Raw genomic sequence first — 19,672 nt, 5'->3', positions numbered from 1 at the left:
GATAGCCATCATGAACTGTAATTTTACAAAAGCTTACTTCACTGAATTCTAAGGGGAAAAAGCCAAAACTGCTATTAAACACACCATTAAAATTGTCATTGGGACAAATCACAAAAGTTCTTATATTTAAATAACTTTGTGATAAACAAAGAAAGGTAGAGTTGCCAGATAACGATTTACAAACCTTTAATTATGGCCTAACCACAAACTGAAAAAGCACATTCATAGACATTTTGTTTTCAGAATTTCATCTTGAAATAACTTTGGACATAAAAGCCCCCCTTATTATCGGAAACATACTTGGTTTTAAGAATTGATTCAGATATCTTTGAAAATACTTCAGCTTTAATAGCTGCTTTTATTACTCAGGTAGTTACATAATATTTCCATGTGTTTTGTTTTATAGTTTGCTTCCCCTCTTTTGGCCCCAAAGTGACTATATCATGAGGTACTATGCTCATAATATACAGGTGCTTTTTATATTATTTTATATTTTACATTCATCTAAAGAAACATTTATACATAGATTTCATCAAGCATTATCTAAGTACTCAAAAGAAAACTTTCTTTAGAATCGGGATTCAAAATGACAGAATCTCTGGACACACATTAATTGAGAAATGGACTTTATGGACAAACAAGAGGAGAGAAAAATAGACTTTTAAAGGAATTTGTCTTTTAAGACATCCTGAGTAAGGACCACAAACAGGGTGGATTGATATATTACCATTTTATGGAGATAATGTATCATCGAATTAAGACTTACACTGATCAAACTTTATTTTATTGAGATACCACTTCAAGATTTCTGTTCGACCTTTTACATCTGGCCTGGGAACTGTAACCTGCATGTCAAAACGACCAGGACGTATTAAGGCGCTAAAGGGAGAATACAAAAAGAAAATATAAATTAATAAGCTGACCGTGCTGAAGGTCAAGTTAAACAGGACTGACATCCTAAAGAGAAGATGGAAAGACAATGGCAACCAATATTTATTTTGAACATAAATATTCAGATTAGTTCCTTATAAAACGTGGCTCAAATAACAGTTTCAATAACCAGAAGGCAGAACAAAGGTTCATATAGATAAATGTGTGCATCTAGATAGCATACAACCCTTCAGAGACAAAGACATGCAAGTCAGCCAGTCCAGGAACAAATAATTCTACAGCAATCTATTATGAGAGCTACACATCCATCTTACTGCTATTAAGTACAAAATGTTAAACTAGAGTCTTAGGCAAGAACCAACTATTAGATCAAATGAAAGTATGAATAACTTCTATATAATAAAACCAATAAAAAATTTAAACTATAGTCAATTTTATTCTAAAAATCCTCTCTACCCCCCACCCAAAAGCTTTGTGATGTTTAAGTTGTGAGAAGATTCTTTTAGCAGCTTTACTGAGATACAATTTTCATATCATAGAATTTGAAGTCGAAAACCCAGTGTTGCTTTTTTTTTAACATCATTATTGGAGTATAATTTGCTTTACAATGTTGTGTTATTTTCTGCTGTATAACAAAGTGAATCAGTTATACATATACATATATCCCCATATCCCCTCCCTCTTGCGTCTCCCTCCCTGCCACCCTCCCTATCCCACCCCTCTAGGTAGTCACAAAGCACCGAGCTGATCTCCCTGTGCTGTGCCGCAGCTTCCCACTAGCTATCTATTTTACATTTGGTAGCGTAACCCAGTGGTTTTTAATATATTCAGAGTTGCCCAACCATCACCACAATCTAATTTTAGAGAATTTTTACCCCCTCCCTCTCTTCTCCAGCGGAAAGAAACCCCAAATCTACTGGCAGTTATTCCCCATTTTCCCTAACCTCTGGCAACCACTAAATTACTTTCTGTTGCTATGGATCTGCTTATTCTAGACATTTCATATAAAAGCAATCATATAATATGTGATGTTTTGTGATGGGTTTCCTTCACTTAGCACAATATTTTTAAAGTTCATCACTATTCTAGAATATATCACAAAAATTTTAATACTTACTTATCTAATGCCTCTGGGAAGTTTGTGGCTCCTATGATGATAACTCCTTCGTTGGGTTTAAAACTATTATTAAAAAAAAAGGACCTTTTCATTGAAAATTAAAACAGCACACATGTAGAAATGTTCTATGCAGAACTGTTTATCGTTAATCTTACTAACAGCAAAGAAAAGGGATTGATCTTTTTAATGCCCAAAATGATAAGGCATCCCTAATTGTTTCTTAAAATGCCAGTGCACTTCAATAAAAGTGTTAATAATAAATCACCAAGTCATCTGTGGTTACATACCTTCATAATAATTTTTCTAGTTAGGAAGAGATGACCTGACACAAAAAGCTTGAGTCCCCGACTAATTTTTGAAAAATATTTTCAAGTTTAACAATTCAAATTATTTGCTCCTAGACTTCCAGAATGTCTTATATGACTTTTAAGAACATTTTTTTCATCTACAGCAACACTCAAAGCTAGTCACAAACAGTGTAGGGATAAGGGTATTCTCCCTTTACATCTCCAAAGAGACTACTACTTTCAGCTGGAATCACTGCTTTCCTGCCATGCTACAGTAAATGAAAAATCTATTTTTTAATTTAAGAGAAGTTGATATAACAATTATCAATGATCCCATTAGTAAAAACAATACAATAGTCAAAATAGCTTGTCTTTACTTCTTGGACGAGGGACTACTCTGTTGCCTATAAACATGAATTTTTCCTATCTCTAGTATGCTACCAAATATATCACCAAATTCTAAAGACAGAGGAAGATTCAATTACCCATCCATTTCAGCAAGAAGTTGATTTATGGTCTGCCGTGAATATGGATGCATTGGAGATTCAATTCGCTTCCCACCAACAGAATCTAATTCATCAATAAATATAACACACGGGGCATTTGCTTTTGCTTCCCCTAAGAAGACAGAAAAGATTCAAATAAGTTTAATAAAATCAACACTTTTAAAATAAAATTGCATAAATATTTAACAACTTTTAAGACAGTTAAAAAGCCAAAAAAAGACATTCAGTAGGGAGAAAATACATAAAAGGAGGTCCTTCTTAACTGATTTAAGAACAGTAGCCTCAGAAGAAAAAAAAAATTATACCATTGAGTATTCATTCTTCCTAGCTGTACAAACCATATACAATCAGATTTGAGGCAAATACTTTTTAAATACATACTAAAAACTTGATAGGCCCGCCCCGCTTGCCCTTTCTCACGGCCAGGCAGCTGTCTCTTCGGTCCCCCTCCTCCTCCGCCCCACCGTCCTGACTCCCTTTCCCTCCTTCCCTCAGAGGATGTCCTCCTTCCAGCTCAACCTCAACCCGCTAAAGGAGCCACTCGGCTTCATCAAGGTCCTCAAGTGGACTGCTTCTATCTTTGCTTTTGCCACCTGTGGAGGTTTTAAGGGCAAAACAGAAATTCAAGTGGCTTGTCATCCTGAAATTTCTGACAATAAAACGATTACAGCTACTTTTGGTTATCAATTCAGGTTGAATGAAGCATCATTTCAGGCACCTCAAGGTGTAAATATGTGTGATGTAGATTGGAAAATTCACGTCCTTATCGGAGATTACTCTTCTTCTGCACAGTTCTATGTTACTTTTGCAGTCTTTGTCTTCCTGTACTGCATCGCTGCTCTATGTTGGTTACACGAACCTGTATTGTGATAGTCGAAAACTTCCCATGGTTGATTTTGTTGTTACTCTTGTTGCCACTTTTTTGTGGTTGGTGAGCACTTCAGCCTGGGCTAAAGCTCTTACAGATATTAAAACAGCTACTGGTCGCAAAATTGTCCAGGAACTTCTGCCTTGTAATCAACAAGGAGTGATATGTCATTTTGGCTCTGTGACTACTATGGGATCCCTAAATGTATCTGTGATCTTTGGCTTTCTGAATATGATACTTTGGGGAGGAAATGCATGGTTTGTGTACAAGGAGACCAGCTTACACAGTCCCTCAAATACTTCTACTTCCCATAGCCAAGGAGGTATTCCTTCTCCAACTGGAATATAATTTATAATTGAAGAGAGAAGCACACTGTTTGAAACAGACGTCTATACTATGACTTGTTGCCAACATCTTGAGAAGCATTTTTTGTTTCTAATAAAAGTAACGGCTTTTTCAATAAATTGGTGCGTTTAAAATTTTGCTGCTTTTTTACATAAAGCTTGTGCCTTTCCTAGAAATTTAACATGTAAATGTATTCTCACATGTGAATTCGAAAATTCTGGGGCCTATTATGAGATGATACACATTTTTAAATGAACAGTAATTTCTTCACTAAGTTGTTTGCCTTCCAAAGTGTTTACATCTTAAGCCTTAACATATATCTTCACTCAGAAAAGAGTTATATTGTTATATCATAATAGGAAGAAAATCTCTATTGGAATATACACTACTGTAAGTTTGTACAGATCATATTCCTAAGACCTGTCTTTGTTTAATAAAGTCTTGATTACATAAATCATATTTAGAAAAAACATTTAGTTCACAGTTTATATCTGAACATTGTTTATAGGTTATGAAAATTTTTAATACAAAGGCTGTGTGTATGTTTTATTTCTGTTTTTCTAAATGACCTACAGTACTTGATAGGTGTACTAAAATTGTTTTGGGAGTGGGGTTTAGAAATTTCTAATAGATATATAGTTAATTTAGTAATTCTCTTGCATGAGGCGTAAGCTTCCATTATGCTGGTTATTTAATAGATTGGCTATATAAGTAGAATGTGGTTCACCAAGATATTTTGATATGTACGGGCATTACTCCTAATGATATTTGTTTGCTGTCGTTTGTTGCTCATACTCCTTCAGTGCAGGCTGAGGCCTAGTCTCCTTGTAAGTAGAGTAAAATAATCTACCATTTTTTGCAGACTCTATTCATAGGATTACAAAAAATTAAGATTGCCTTTTACTTTTGAAACATTTAACATTTATATTCAACGAAGTTGCTATTTTGAGTTTAGTATTGATATTGTGAAAATGAATGCAATTTGGATCCCATGCTTCTTAATGTTTATTCTTATTTCACAAATGGATAATTAAGGAATTATGCGTAATAAACAAGGAACCTAAGTGGGTTCTATTATCGGTGTGCTGTCTTTGCTCACACATTTGGGTATCTTCTGAATACAGGGCTTATTCACATTTTACTACCTAAATTTTTGTTGTACAGGGCCAGATTTCCTACTACTGCATGATTGTTTATATGTGAAGTACATCTTACTATTGCCTTATTTTTGTTGCTTTTGTTCATGACAAGAATTGTCAATATGAGAATGTATATCTTTTATGCAACCAGCTTCATAAAGAAGTTAAAAGAAAAAAAAAAGAATTGATAAATAAGGTGAAAACAAAACACACCCCAAAAACCCCCAAAACAAAACAAACAAAAACCCAGCTTTTCAGTAGCTCCCAGCCTCACCCAGCAATCTAGCACTTCCACTAGCTCTTCCGACTAATTGGGGGGGAAAAAAAAAAGTACAGTTCTATTTTAGCTCACACACTAAGTTATCTGAAACCAGAACCCTACAATGGCTATTTCAGCCAACTATATCAGTCAGAAACAGGTAGCAAAGAAAGGGTAAGAAACCCTCTTCCCCTAAAGTTAAGAGACATTAGTACTGTATGAAAGATATGTTAAAACCTACTAAAAAGATTTCTTATACGGCTGGCTCCCACACCCACAAACATCTCATCAAATTCTGATCCAGAAGCATAATAAAAAGGAACGTCAGCTTCTCCGGCCACAGCTCGGGCAAGAAGTGTCTTTCCCGTCCCTGGTGGTCCAACTAAAAGAATTCCTAAAAGAAAAAATAAACAAGAATGGTTCAAATTAAAAATCAGAAACAAAGCCTGACATGAACTTATAACAAATAATTATTAATTTATATAGCTTTGCAGTTGAAGGCACATCAATGACCGATATTTTGAAACATAGCCAAAACGTATTTGTCTCTACTAATGATTCACTTCAGGATCTGCTCCTTAACTAATTCTCCTATATCATTTAAATACTGTTTACATATTGGGACAAATGTTGAAATTTGAATATGACTTTGAATTAGATAATAGTTTTGGATCTATGTTAAATTTCCTGATTTTAATAACTGTACTGAAGTGGTGTAAAGAGAATATCCATAATTCTTAGGAAACACACAATGAGTATTTAGGGGCAAAGGAGCATGACATCTATAATTTACTTGCAAATGGTTTAAAAAATACATGTTATGTAAAGAAAGGAATGAGCAAATAGAACAAAATGTTAAAAAAATGTTGAGTCTCATGAGTTAAAAGTATGGAGGGAGTTCTTTGTACTATTTATTGTTGCAATTTACTTAAAGTTTGAAATTATAACAAAATTTTAAATTACCAAAAAAAAAAAAAGATTACAGGACAGTATGTTCAGAATGAGCACTTATTTGTAAAATAGCAATTAAGAATTAAACTTTGATCAGTCAAATCTGATAAAAGTTAAATTAGTGACATATTACAGTATTTTGTCAAGTTACGCAAAAGGGAAGATATCTTACCTTTAGGAAGTTTACCTCCAAGAACAGTAAATTTTTGTGGATTTTTCAAGAATTCAACAACTTCTTGTAATTCTTGTTTAGCTTCCTCCACCTAAAGTGATACAATTTACCAAATAATTATTATATTACCAAGATACCCTCTTTGAATATCAGAAATTTAACTGCAGATTAAATTAACTTAGCTTTTTGTTTCAGTGAAAGTATACAAAAAGGTCCCTTTAGAAATACTCAGAGTTTTCTCCCGACCCTCGATGCCAGTTATATGAAGTCTCCTTATATATCCCAACAAAAACCCTTTTTAACTGCTTCCTTTGGTTAAAAAGAACTGTTATATTCAAAATTCTCGTTAAATGTGTCAGTGGCATTTAATATAAAGAGTCACCTAGTAAGTTTCAAATCCAAAACATTTTTGGACCTGGTTATAAGCTTCAATGGCAAATTATGTGGTCTTACTATATATTAATGATAAGGGAGTCTGTGTTTAAGTTATAACATTAATTTGTGATTAGTTATGAGATCATTTTCATTACAAGGAACTACTACTAGATTATAAACGATTTAGTTCCTGACAAATGCCAAAGAACAGTGACAAAAATTAAGCTATAGTGTACTAATATTGTTTTATAAATGGCTGTGGTAAAAAAAAATTTTAAAGATTTAATCTCCAAAATATAAAATATTGCAGAATTGAGATCTCTAGCAAAAATAAAGCCCAATCTGGCCAACAAAAATGGCAATCAGAATACTAGTTCAACTTTAAAACTCTGACATGAGATTAAGAAAGCTGCCTATCAGAAATGGTGAGCCATTTTACTAGTCAGCATATAACCAGAAGTCACAAATGCAAATTCCTAGTGGCAAAACGGTATCAATCAATGAGTGCAGAAGGCCAGATGTAAAACAATAGTGGTGGCAGTGTGCTGAACTGGAAAGCAACAGTCCCTTTAAAGACAACCACAACATGGCTCTGCCAAAGAATACAGGCCTAGCGCTCCAGGCTTCAATGTTCAAAAAACAAATGAACAAACAACCCAGAAATCTTTCTGTGGGTGAAACTTCAATTTTAAAATGTTGGCTACCAATGTAAATTAAAAATGCCTCTGCAGGGCTTCCCTGGTGGCGCACTGGTTGAGAGTCCGCCTGCCAATGCAGGGGACATGGGTTCGTGCCCTGGTCTGGGAAGATCCCACATGCCGCGGAGCGGCTGGGCCCGTGAGCCATGGCTGCTGAGCCTGCGTGTCCGGAGCCTGTGCTCCGCAACGGGAGAGGCCACAGCAGTGAGAGGCCCACGTACCGCAAAAAAAAAAAAAAAAAGCCTCTGCGTGTGTACTTTCACATATTTATTTATTTTAAATTACACTGGCGTAATAACACATTTGCAGCCAACCTGCAACCTCACATTACACAACTTTAAATAACTCTCAGTGAGAAAGCTCAAGTACATTGGGCAGTGTTAAAAGGAAAGTACCTGGGAAGGGGTGAACGTGAAACACATCTTTGGGCCAAAGTCCCACAAGACTTAGCACCACACACACAAACACCTCAGATGCCAATCCCAAATCTAGGTTGTCTCTGTGCTTCTACCAATTGGCTATAAATCGGAGGTTCCCACAACCCCTCCTTGTGTTTGATTAATTTGCTAGAGCAGCTCAGAGAACTCAGGAAGCCAGTTTAGGTGCTAGACTACTGGTTTATTATGAAACGATATAACTCAGAACAGCCAGAAGGAAGAGACAGGTAGGGCAAGGGACATAGGAACAGGCACAGGCCCCTCCACGTCCTCTCTGAAAACGCTACTCTCCTCACGCCTCCACGTGTTCACCAACTGAAAGCTCCCTGAACCTGGACCTGTTGGGATTTTTATGGGAGTTTCCTCACATAGACATGATCAATTATTAACTCCCTTTCCAGCCCCTCTCCCCTCTCTGGAGAACAGAGTGGAGGTGAAAGTTCTAAGACCCTAATCATGGCTGGGTCCTTCTGGTGACCGGCCCCCATCCAGGCGCCCACCCAGAGCCACCTTATTGGAACAAAAGACACTGCAGGAATTCCCTGGTGGTCCAGTGGTTAGGACTCCAAGTTTTCACTGCCGTGGGCCCGGGTTCAATCCCTGGTTGGGAAACTAAGATCTGGCAAGCTGCGTGCAGTGTGGCCCAGGCGGAAAAAAAAAAAAGAACAAAGGACACTGCTATCACCCAGGAAATTATAAGGGACTCAGAAGCCCTGTGTCAGGAACCGGAGTCAAAGACCAAACAATAAAACAAAAGATGCTCCTGGTGCTTTTAGCACTTCGGAAATTACAACAAGGGTTTTAGGACCTCTGTGCCAGGAACATGGGGCAGAGACCAATATATATATTTTCTATTATTTCAACTTTTAGAATAATAAAATACAATTAAGATAATGTTTGAGGAGATCAAGGTAAACTTTTTAACTTACTCCTTTAACATGTTCAAAGGTAACATTTTTCATCTGCACAGGATCTACGGCAGAATCAAGCCCCGTTGTTGTCCGGAAGCGGACTAAAGGGACAAAAACAAATGTTTACGTATTTGATAGATTCATAAAATTCTAACTACCTTATTTTTCATATGCAAGAAAGCCCAGAAAAATTAAATATCTAAGTTCACATACATTTATCAGTGTGAGGAGTAGATATTAGGTCTTCTGGATTTTGAGATGGTGTTCAAGGAATAAATGATTCATAATAAAATGACATCTTTGCCTTTCCAATTAAAACTAAGAATTTTCCTCTTCTTATATCGAGTAATAAAAATTTAAACCAATGGTTCTCAAACTCCATTGTACATAATTAAGAAACACAAAGGAATAATCATCAGAGCTCATCCCACCCCTCCACCACCCTGCTGATATCACCTATCATCCCTATATTGTTTTTTTTTTTTGAAAAAAAGGAGACAAGAGAAGGCAGATCTAGATATAAAAAGGCTATTCCTAGATGTTAAAACCTCATCTCACGTTTGATGCCACTAACAAGTTTTAAAATAACTGGGGCTACATGCAAGTTCTGGGAATGATTCCTTATACAGATCAAGCAATGTTCTTAATTGTAAATCAGTTTTTTTCTCTCAAGGTAATCCATCATCAAGAAAGGAGAAAACAGGGGGTAAAAACTGAATGATAGTTGAAAAAGCAATTGGAACCGCTTAAACCTGACATTATTACTTCATTTTAGACTTGCAAACTGAGAAAATCTGCGACTCTATTTAAAGTAATTTTCCATATAAGTTAATTTTTACAAAATTCAATTTATTATTGTCTTTGTCACTTTGTATTGCTATTACAAAATTCTTCTACATGTTTTTAAAATTTTACTGGATATGTATCATTTTCTAAAAACCTGGGGAACTAACCACTACCAGAAGTAGATCTAACACTTGCACTCTAACATAATCCTTGGAACTTTAATTTCAATGCAAAAAACAATCTTAAAGTGACCCAATCTGAGAAGTCTTGACTTAGGAATGAAAGACCTAGACCCTGGAACTATAAACTTTCATGTTTTCTTACCTCTAAGTCTTAGATAGACTAACTATGAAAAAGAAATGAGTATATAAAAGACAAAAAAAAAAAAAAAAGTCAGATAAATATAAAGAGCCCCTACCAGATAAAAATGGGTTTTTTAAGAGTCCATAAATGCCAACTACCAGCAGAATAAAGACAATCAGGCGAGTTCTTCTTAGAGAATCTGGAGAAAAAAGAAAAAGCCTTAAATCAAATTATATCAATGAGAAATGACAGCTGAATGAAATGCAAATATTAGCTTACTGATGGTAATCACGGTTCACCACGTGCAATATTGGAGCCTGGCATGTTTTGCATAATCTCCATGACTGCCTTTCAGCGCCTGTTACCAAAAACTTCACGAAGCCACTCATGCTTCTATCGCTGACTTTGGCTTCTCACTTCAGAAAGTGAAAAGTGCCAGCAGATATTCCCACTTCTACACCACAGCTTAAGATACAAATATCATGAAATATAAGCAATGAAATGTTGGGAAACTGTTAGAACAGTTATTATGATCACTTAAAGGCAGGACTATAACTGTCTTTCAGGTATTCTTCCCTCAGTATGGATGCTGTCAAATTAACTCACCATTGGTTTTTTGTGTCAGTGCTTGAGCTTTCAGAAAGCCCTCTGCAAAACCAGTTTTAAATGCGTCTTGGTGAGCTTCAGGTATGTTTTTGGTTTTCATGAGTTTGTCCAAACTCTCGATGTCTGATCCTCTGTCCCGCAAAAGAAATCCCTAAATACGCAAACAACACATCAGTATCAGCTGACCATACAGATAATACGCCCCCAAAATACAACCACCACTCACAAAAACATTCATTACAATTCGAGAATTAAAACTTTTTATTGTCAATGTGAAGAATTAAGACTCAACAATAAATAATCAATAGCTAGGAAACTAACACTGGACCTTATACTTGCAGGCAATTAATATAGAGAAACTCTCTACATAAGACCACTAACTATACTGAGAACAGTTAACAGGTCACATGTTGACTTAGGGTTCTAATGGCTTAGAATAGGTCACATTCCGTTATTTCTGCTGGAGGAAAAACTTCATTCATTTATTAAATGTTTGCTGAGCACCTTTCATATACTTGGTCCTGTATAAGTTCTGAAGATGTGAAGATAAACAACCAATCATCTGAATGTTTTCAGTCTATTGGGCAGAGATACACAAATAACTAAGTGTTTGAAGTCAGTTTCATACTATGTTAGAGGTACTAGGTATGGTGGTAAAACAATTGCTACCTAAGAAGTCAGTAAAGGCCTTACAGAAAATGGCACAGCTAAACCACGGCAACACAGAGCATGAATAATTTGATAGAGCCATGAAACAGCAGCCTTTAGTGTTCAAGAGCTATAAACAATCTTTTTTGACAGGACTTTAAAAAAACCAAGAGAGGAGGAGGGTAGGAGGAGAGGAGGGGGCACACTGAAAGATGAGAACACAAAAATGGTAGGCAGAATGCCAAATGATGAAATGCCATATGTACCATGGCAGAAGTCTGACCATAAAGCAGAGGAATACAACCATTACACTGATACATTTCAGACAGTCTGGTGGATGGCAGTCTGGAGGCTGGGCTAAAGGTAGCAAAACTAAAGGCAAGGAGACTAAATGAGTGTTTATGAGAGGAATCTAGGCAAGAAATAACTATGATCTATCTATGCAGTGGAAGTGGGGGTAAAGACAGATTTAAGAAATAAATACTTAAGAGGCTGGATCAACAGGATTTTAGTGATTAATGGATGGGGGAGGTGAGAGAAGATGGACAGATCATTGCTGTCCAGCAGGTTTCTAGCTTGGGTGGATGCTACTTATCCAAGAATACATAAGCAGGTATAGATTGATAGGGGAAAAAAAACAACAGAGGAAGATGTCTAATAGGCTAATGGAAAGATAAGCTTGGCACCCAGGAGAGTTCTAGCTATACTGATTACACAGGATATTAATCGTTTATCCTAAGTGGAAAGATGGAAGAAAATCTATTAGTCAGCAACAGAAATCAGATATTGAAGGTTCTTTCTAATAACTTGAAAATTACTGCTTTTTCAAACAACAGCATAAAAGGTCTAATTACCTTCACGAATGATGGTGCTGTATGTTGTGTTTCTGCTAATCTTTCAGAAGTGGACTGCAGACGTCGTGTCCTTGATTTTAAAGTTTTAAAACCCCGAGACTGTATGAAAACTGAATCAAACAGTATCACATTTACTTCTCATTTTAAGTTTTTATAAGGAAAGTGCGTTAAGAATCAAAACTCTGACACTATTCCCGTACATCCTAGTTATTATCTATTTTTTAACTCAGTTCTTTGTTGTTGGTTTTTATATTTTAAAATTACCAAGAAAAGTAAAGTTGATTTACAGATTCAATCCATTTTAATGACTTTAGTTACAAGTGTGCTGAAGTGTTCCAGAAGTAACCAACTGAACAATTCCATGACTATACTTCTATGTATTAAAACATGCTCTTTCTATAAAAATAGTACATAACTTTTTGCAATTGTCTTCTTTCCCTTAACAATTTATCATGGGTATTTTTCAGAACAGATCAGACAGTGCATGCAGTTTAATGGCTGTTTACAGTTTTCCCATTTATCAGGGTACGGCAATTTACTCAACTACTTCCCTACTATGGGCATTAGCTGTTTCCTAGTTTTTATTGCTAAAAATAATGCTGCAGTTAAAAATCTTGTACATGTTATCTTTCATCACACACAGACGACATTCCTAAAAGTGACACTGTGAGACTTGAATTGTTTAACACTAAGAAACTGTCCTCCAAAAGGATGTTGTCAAGAATTTATACACCCACTAATGAATATGAGTGTCCTTTCCTCCATATCCTTTGCAGCACTGAATATAAATAAAAATCTTTTTAATTTGTACAAAATCTGATGGGCAGAAAGTAACATTTTGTTTCAATTTGCATTTCAGATTAGAAGTGAGGAAAATTTTTGAAAACATTTTTAATTTTTTTTTTTTTTTTTTTTTTTTTGCGGTACGCAGGCCTCTCACTGTTGTGGCCTCTCCCGTTGCGGAGCACAGGCTCTGGACACGCAGGCTCAGCAGCCATGGCTCACGGGCCTAGCCGCTCCACGGCATGTGGGATCTTCCCGGACCGGGGCACGAACCCGTGTCCCCTGCATCAGCAGGCGGACTCTCAACCACTGCGCCACCAGGAAAGCCCACATTTTAAATTTTTATTGATTATTTTTATTTCTTTAGTGAACTGAGCACTCATGACCTTTCATATTTTTCCATTTTCATTTGCAGAATATGGATGTTATATATACTTTTAGTCATGTATATTTCAAACATTTATTTTAATGTCTCTGTCTTTTAATTAAGTGATACAGTAATTTGTAAGGTTAATGAAGCCATGCCTTTTAATCTTTAGTGTTTTCTTCACTGTGCTTTGATTAAAGAGTCTCATCCTCACACTAAGATTTTAAAGGCAGTTTACTGACTTCATCTAATACTTCTACTTGTTTTCAGTTCTTTGGAACTTTTTAAAGGGGTAAGAAAATAATCTGATTCCCTTTTTATGCCCAAGTTTAAAATCAACTTCTTTATTTTCCTAACTAATGTTTCGAGTTTTGATTGGAGTTGCACTGAAAATCTGGGTGCAAATTGATAATGTTAGAACGCTAAGTTCTTCTGAAAAGGACTACAGTACTCTTTCACTTTATTTTACTCAGCTCTTATTTCCTTCAGTCAGGTTTCATATGCATACATATATACATCTGTGTGTGTATATATATATCATGTTGCATATTTCTTGTCAGGATACAAGATTTAATGGATTTTGAACGATCTGTAAATAAAGATCCTATTGCTAGGATATATAAAGATCCTATTGCTATCCTATTGCTAGGATAAAAAAAAAAAGCTATTGATTTTTATGCATTTATCTTCTATGGCACCAGAGCAGCCTTTCAGTTGATTTTACTGAATTTTCTGGTAATCGTATCACCTAATTATAACTTTGCCCCTTTTAACTTATATAAAACTTCCTTTTCTTTTTAATCAGATATTTCAGGATCTCCAAATTAATGAACAAAAACAGGATACTAGACATCCTGTTTCTCATATTAATGAGAACCTAACAGATACACTTCAGAAATTTTAAAAGTATCTATTCTACAAGTTTTTAGGAAGCATAATAATTAGGATACATCACATGCCTTTTTTTTTTTTTTTTTGCGGTATGTGGGCCTCTCACTGTTGTGGCCTCTCCCTCCGCGGAGCATAGGCTCCGGACGCACAGGCTCAGCGGCCATGGCCCACGGGCCCAGCCGCTCCGCAGCATGTGGGATCCTCCCAGACCGGAGGACGAACCCGTATCCCCTGCATAGGCAGGCAGACTCTCAACCACTGCGCCACCAGGGAAGCCCTCACATGCCTTTTTATCATACACAAATAATAATCCTTTTCTTGTCTAATCAATTAACATGATAAATTAACATACTTCCTAATGTTAAATCATTCTTGTATTCCTTAATCATAATTTTTAGGATATGTCTATATGTGCCTTTTTAGACTTTACTTAGGATTTCTATATCTATATGAAGTGAAATTAATCTATTGTATTCTTTTTTGTACTAATATTTTAGTATCAGTAATCTTATGGAATAAACAGGGAAGCCTAGTCTATCTTTTTCTTTATTAAAAAAGCTTTAAGTAACAGGAAGACTCCTGACCTTGGAAAACAGAATACAGCCATAAAACCATCTGAGCCTAGTGCCTTTGGGGCAAAGAGATTATATTCGAAAGGTATTATCTTTCAAATATTATAGTTATTGTCTTCTCTCTTCCTGGGTCAATTCTGCTAATAATTTATAACTCAAATAATTATGTTTCAACATATTTTTATTTACAATATAAAATTATATACATTACAATTTAAAAATCTTCATTATCTGTGACAGTTCCCACTTTTCACTTCTAACACTGTATTTTCTCATTTCTTTCTTTCTTTTTTTTTTTTGCTGTACGCAAGCCTCTCACTGTTGTGGCCTCTCCCGTTGTGGAGCACAGGCTCCAGACGCGCAGGCTCAGCGGCCCTGGCTCACGGGCCCAGCCGCTCCGCGGCATGTGGGATCTTCCGGGACCGGGGCACGAACCCATGTCCCCTGCATCGGCAGGAAGACTCTCAACCACTGCACCACCAGGGAAGCCCTTCTCATCATTTCTTAATCAGACTGTTTGTTCTATTTTCTTTTCAAATTAAATTTATTCTTTTTTTTTTTTTTTGCGGTATGCGGGCCTCTCACTGTTGTGGCCTCTCCCATTGCGGAGCACAGGCTCCAGATGCGCAGGCTCAGCGGCCATGGCTCACGGGCCCAGCAGCTCCGTGGCATGTGGGATCTTCCCAGACCGGGGCATGAACCCGTGTCCCCTGCATCGGCAGGCGGACTCTCAACCACTGCGCCACCAGGGAAGCCCTAAATTTATTCTTGATTTAATTAAGTAAAACCATTTCTTGCCGTTATATTCATTTAATTTAATGTGTCTTATCCATATTAATTTCTCACGTTCTTTTAAAGAAATTCTAAAAATAAATATTCAATCAATTTACTTCCCATCTTCCTTATTTCCTAAAATTCATACAATGCCTTCAGCTTCAGTTTGTCCTCAACCCAAAGATTTAGATATGCAGATTTTCATTGTGGTTCAGGAATAATTGTCTATAATTTGTTTTCAATTCCATTCAGCCACAAGACACTTAGAAAAGTATCTTTAAAAATTTCCGGGACTTCCTTGGTGGCGCAGTGGTTGGGAATCCGCCTGCCAATGCAGGGGACACGGGTTCGAGCCCTGGTCGGGGAAGATCCCACATGCCGCAGAGCAACTAAGCCCACAAGCCACAGCTGCTGAATCCGTGTGCCACAACTACTGAAGCCCGAAACAAGAGAAGCCACCGCAGTGAGAAGCCTGTGAACCACAGCGGGGAGCAGCCCCTGCTTACCGCAACTAGAGAAAGCCTGCGCGTAGCAACAAAATCCCAACAAAGAAGACCCAACACAGCCAAAAATAAATAAATAAATTTATTAAAAAAAAAAAAATTTCCACAGGGCTTCCCTGGTGGCGCAGTGGTTGAGAGTCCGCCTGCCGATGCAGGGGACACGGGTTCGTGCCCCGGTCCAGGAAGATCCCACATGCTGTGGAGCGGCTGGGCCCATGAGCCAGGGCCGCCGAGCCTGCGCGTCCGGAGCCTGTGCTCCGCAACGGGAGAGGCCACAACAGTGAGAGGTCCGTGTACCGCAAAAAAAAAGGGAGAAAAAAAATTCCACATATTTAGGAATGTTTTTTAGGCATCTTTTCTATTATTTGACTTCAGTTTTATCATATGATCAGAGAATCTGACCTTTGAGTTATAACTTTTTGAAAATTTATTAAGATATTTTTTATACCCTAATACGTGCTCAGTTTTTTTCTTCCTTGAATATTTAAAAATGAGTGTATCATCCTTCTTAAGTATTCTTCTGTCTTCTACATTAACCATTTCTTCAAAGAACTACAAAAGAGATTTCTTTGCCCAACCTGGTGCCTCTCCTTCATGCTGTAGATTTTCCTTAAATGTGGAGATTCTTGCAAACCATTTGTATTTGTAAAGAAGAACACAATGATCAGTACTAACTGCAGCCAGGTGTCCTCAAAACTATCAAAGTGGTAAATATATTTAGACTACAAAACATGGACTTATGGTAAATGAGCAGGTACCTTTAGTGTATGATTCAAGTCCAAAGTAACCTGGTTACTATCTTGTTTCTCTCTTTGGCATCAACCCTCAAACCAGGAGTCCCCTTTCAACATACACACACGGACAGGTTATTACAAATGTGTTCTTTTGTCTAAAAGTTGCAAGCCAGATCTGTTCTGTGACTGGCCCACTTTTCGCAATCTTTCAACTGTTTCACTAAACCAGCTACCCCAGAGCTCACTATTATTGACTTAGAACTTGGGGATTTTTCCTAAGTTTTACTGGAATTAGCACTACACACCTCTTTCATGTCACTCTACTATAAGCGTCATGAGGGTTGATAACATATGTCTTTTTCAGTTACATAACTATCACTCTCGCCTAACACCTATCAGTAGCGCCTGATATTAAATAAATATGAATGAATACATATTGGATTTTGATATCAATGGGGTTTCATCTACTTTACAAGTTCCAGAAAGTCAACAAATTTCTGGTCCATTTACAAAACCCCTCTGCTGCTGCCCTGACTTTTTTCTCTTTTTTATCTTTTTTTGTCATTGCAATGGGATTTTGAAAATGAGAGAAGTAAACAAATGTGCTTAATTGTTTTGGAGCAGGTATAGGTGAGCTCCCTAGAGTTTCCTTTACTGTGGCACTTGTCACTCACATTCAAAATCTAGTTATATTTCCCAGGTTAAAAATTACACAGATATACCCAAACTAGTTGATTCCAAATATTCTCCAAGTTCTACTGTGAGCTACAAATGAATGTTTCTAATCATTAATATCATTGAAAAAGACAAATCTGAATAGATTAAATAAATCTATTATTTTTTTCAAAATAAGTACAACGGTTGCTTCATACCTGGCCAGTACTGAAGATCTGAACAAATTCTTTTAAGAGTTCTTGAATGTTGTCTGTACAAGCAAGAGGAACGTAAAGTACTAAATATATCTAAGCAACCTGGAGGGAAATTGTAAAAAGTAAATTTTCTAACAGTCAAACAAACAAAAAAGTCATGAAATACAACAAATAATTTTACCGAATATTAGAAAAACCAAAATGAGTTTTGCTTTTCATTTGCCCATGTATGACTCTGCTTTTTGTATTTTTATCTAAAAGCATTGCAAATTTAATCACATTTCTTCATCATATTATTGTCTATCACTTGTCCTTTGGATTATCTTTTTTTATATGATATACAAATATAGCTGCCAATGAAATTAAATTCAAACCAAGAGGTAAAAATATATATGTCTAGCTAAAGTCTTTTAGCTAAGAGCACAGAGAAACAAAAAATTGCTATTTCCTAGAGACAATTTCAAAACTCTAATCAAAAAAAAAAACAAAAACAACTCTAATCAACAATGTAATGAAACACTGGAAACCAGAGGTGTATTAATAAGTGGTATCAATTAAATTATCAATAGTACTGGAATGGCTTACCTTCATTGGGACACAAAATATATTAACTTACCATATTTATTTTCAAAGAAGGACTGTGCAGATACATGAGATGTATGCCAGTGGGAAGAAACGTTTTTGTCCTTACAAATTCCAGGAAGTAGACTGTCTACCAGTTGATCAATTTGTCCAATTTTTAATTCAGATAATCCAAGGTCCCTTAAGTTAAGTACAGGCTGTAAAAGATTAATTCAACCAAGTAAGCATTATTATTTTTTAATTTTTTTTTTTTTACTGACACGTAGTTGATTTACAATGTTTCAGGTATACAGCAGTGATTCAGTTATATATACATATACTTATATATGTATAAATATATGTATTCTTTTTCAGATTATTTTCCATTACAAGTTATTACAAGATATTGAATACAGTTCCCTGTGCTATACAGTAGGTCCTTGCTGTTTATCTCAAGTAAGCATTATTATCAAGCTATTTAACTTGAAGAGTACTTATCAATTGAAACAATGTGAATTTTTTTTTTTTTTTTTTTTTTTTTGCGGTACGCGGGCCTCTCACTGTTGTGGCCTCTCCCGTTGCAGAGCACAGGCTCCGGACGCGCAGGCCCAGCGGCCATGGCTCACGGGCCCAGCCACTCCACAGCATGTGGGATCTTCCTGGACCGGGGCACGAACCCGTGTCCCCTGCATCGGCAGGCGGACTCTCAACCACAGCGCCACCAGGGAAGCCCACAACGTGAATTTTTAAAGTCTAACAAATGTACTGATTCCCCGTTTCTTTCAAATATTTAAAAAATAAATTTGTATGAATATTTTTCTAGTTCTAGTTTTACTGAGGTCAGTCATGTGAGGTTTGACACAGGTTAAAAAAAATCATATTCCCAATAGTATCACCAGTCTATGGAGCTTTAAAACTTCCTCCAGTCCCTAATGACCATAAACAAAAGCCCATCCAATAAAGAATTGCTGAGATTCTTATTTGAACAGAAAGGTTCTGTTAAGTTAGCCATATCTAACTTCTAATAAGGAGGGAAATTAAACAAAGTAGAAGATGTGTGAAAACCAGTCAAGAAAATACACTCACCTTAAAACAGTTCTAAAATAATTAGAAATAGGATGGGGTGAGCTATTTTCTTGTCCAAATGAGCTGACAGGGAGACCCTAAGGACAAGCCCCAAACAGCTAAAACTTCAAGTAAGAAGAGCAAAAATAAACAGACCAAGCATCAACTTTTTATGACTGATGTAGTCAGATCCCCAGATTACATAGCTCTGGATTGATGTTCAGGAGTTTGTCAAATATTAGCTTTGTGACAAGTCATTCATATTCTTAGAATCCTTTTCCTCATTAGGAAAATGACTATAAAATATATCCTGCCTATTTCTCAACAAGATAATATGGATCAATGGAAGAGATGACGCCTTGCTCATCTACATATCCTAGGATATACAGTAAGATAAAGG

The 19,672-nt window shown here is 36.4% G+C and overlaps 2 protein-coding genes and 1 long non-coding RNA gene across 3 annotated transcripts in view; 2 read left to right on the top strand and 1 right to left on the bottom strand.

Moving 5' to 3' along the window:
* Positions 1–19,672, bottom strand: part of YME1L1 (YME1 like 1 ATPase) — a 33,831-nt gene that overhangs the window by 5,206 nt on the left and 8,953 nt on the right. The window contains exons 3-13 of the mRNA XM_081229198.1: positions 18,263–18,425; positions 17,650–17,748; positions 12,154–12,263; positions 10,652–10,802; positions 10,161–10,244; positions 8,975–9,057; positions 6,536–6,626; positions 5,654–5,806; positions 2,781–2,913; positions 2,009–2,071; positions 767–879 (exon numbers count right to left, since the gene is read on the bottom strand). Coding sequence (XP_081085324.1) covers positions 767–879; positions 2,009–2,071; positions 2,781–2,913; positions 5,654–5,806; positions 6,536–6,626; positions 8,975–9,057; positions 10,161–10,244; positions 10,652–10,802; positions 12,154–12,263; positions 17,650–17,748; positions 18,263–18,425 — 1,243 coding nt within the window. The remainder of the gene's footprint in view (positions 1–766; positions 880–2,008; positions 2,072–2,780; positions 2,914–5,653; positions 5,807–6,535; positions 6,627–8,974; positions 9,058–10,160; positions 10,245–10,651; positions 10,803–12,153; positions 12,264–17,649; positions 17,749–18,262; positions 18,426–19,672) is intronic.
* Positions 1–19,672, top strand: part of LOC308614669 — a 41,238-nt gene that overhangs the window by 20,035 nt on the left and 1,531 nt on the right. The gene's annotated exons all lie outside the window — the stretch shown is intronic.
* LOC308614667 (synaptophysin-like protein 1) lies at positions 3,012–4,473 on the top strand. Its single transcript, XM_081229205.1, is given in 2 exon segments — positions 3,012–3,634; positions 3,636–4,473. Coding segments are annotated over 2 exon segments (717 nt in total). The 5' UTR covers positions 3,012–3,299; the 3' UTR covers positions 4,018–4,473.

Source organism: Mesoplodon bidens, assembly GCF_964165515.1.
Source record: "Mesoplodon bidens genome assembly, chromosome: 3".
In the NCBI taxonomy this organism is placed as follows: Eukaryota; Metazoa; Chordata; class Mammalia; order Artiodactyla; family Ziphiidae; genus Mesoplodon; species Mesoplodon bidens.
This window is presented reverse-complemented; position numbering and strand designations above follow the sequence as displayed.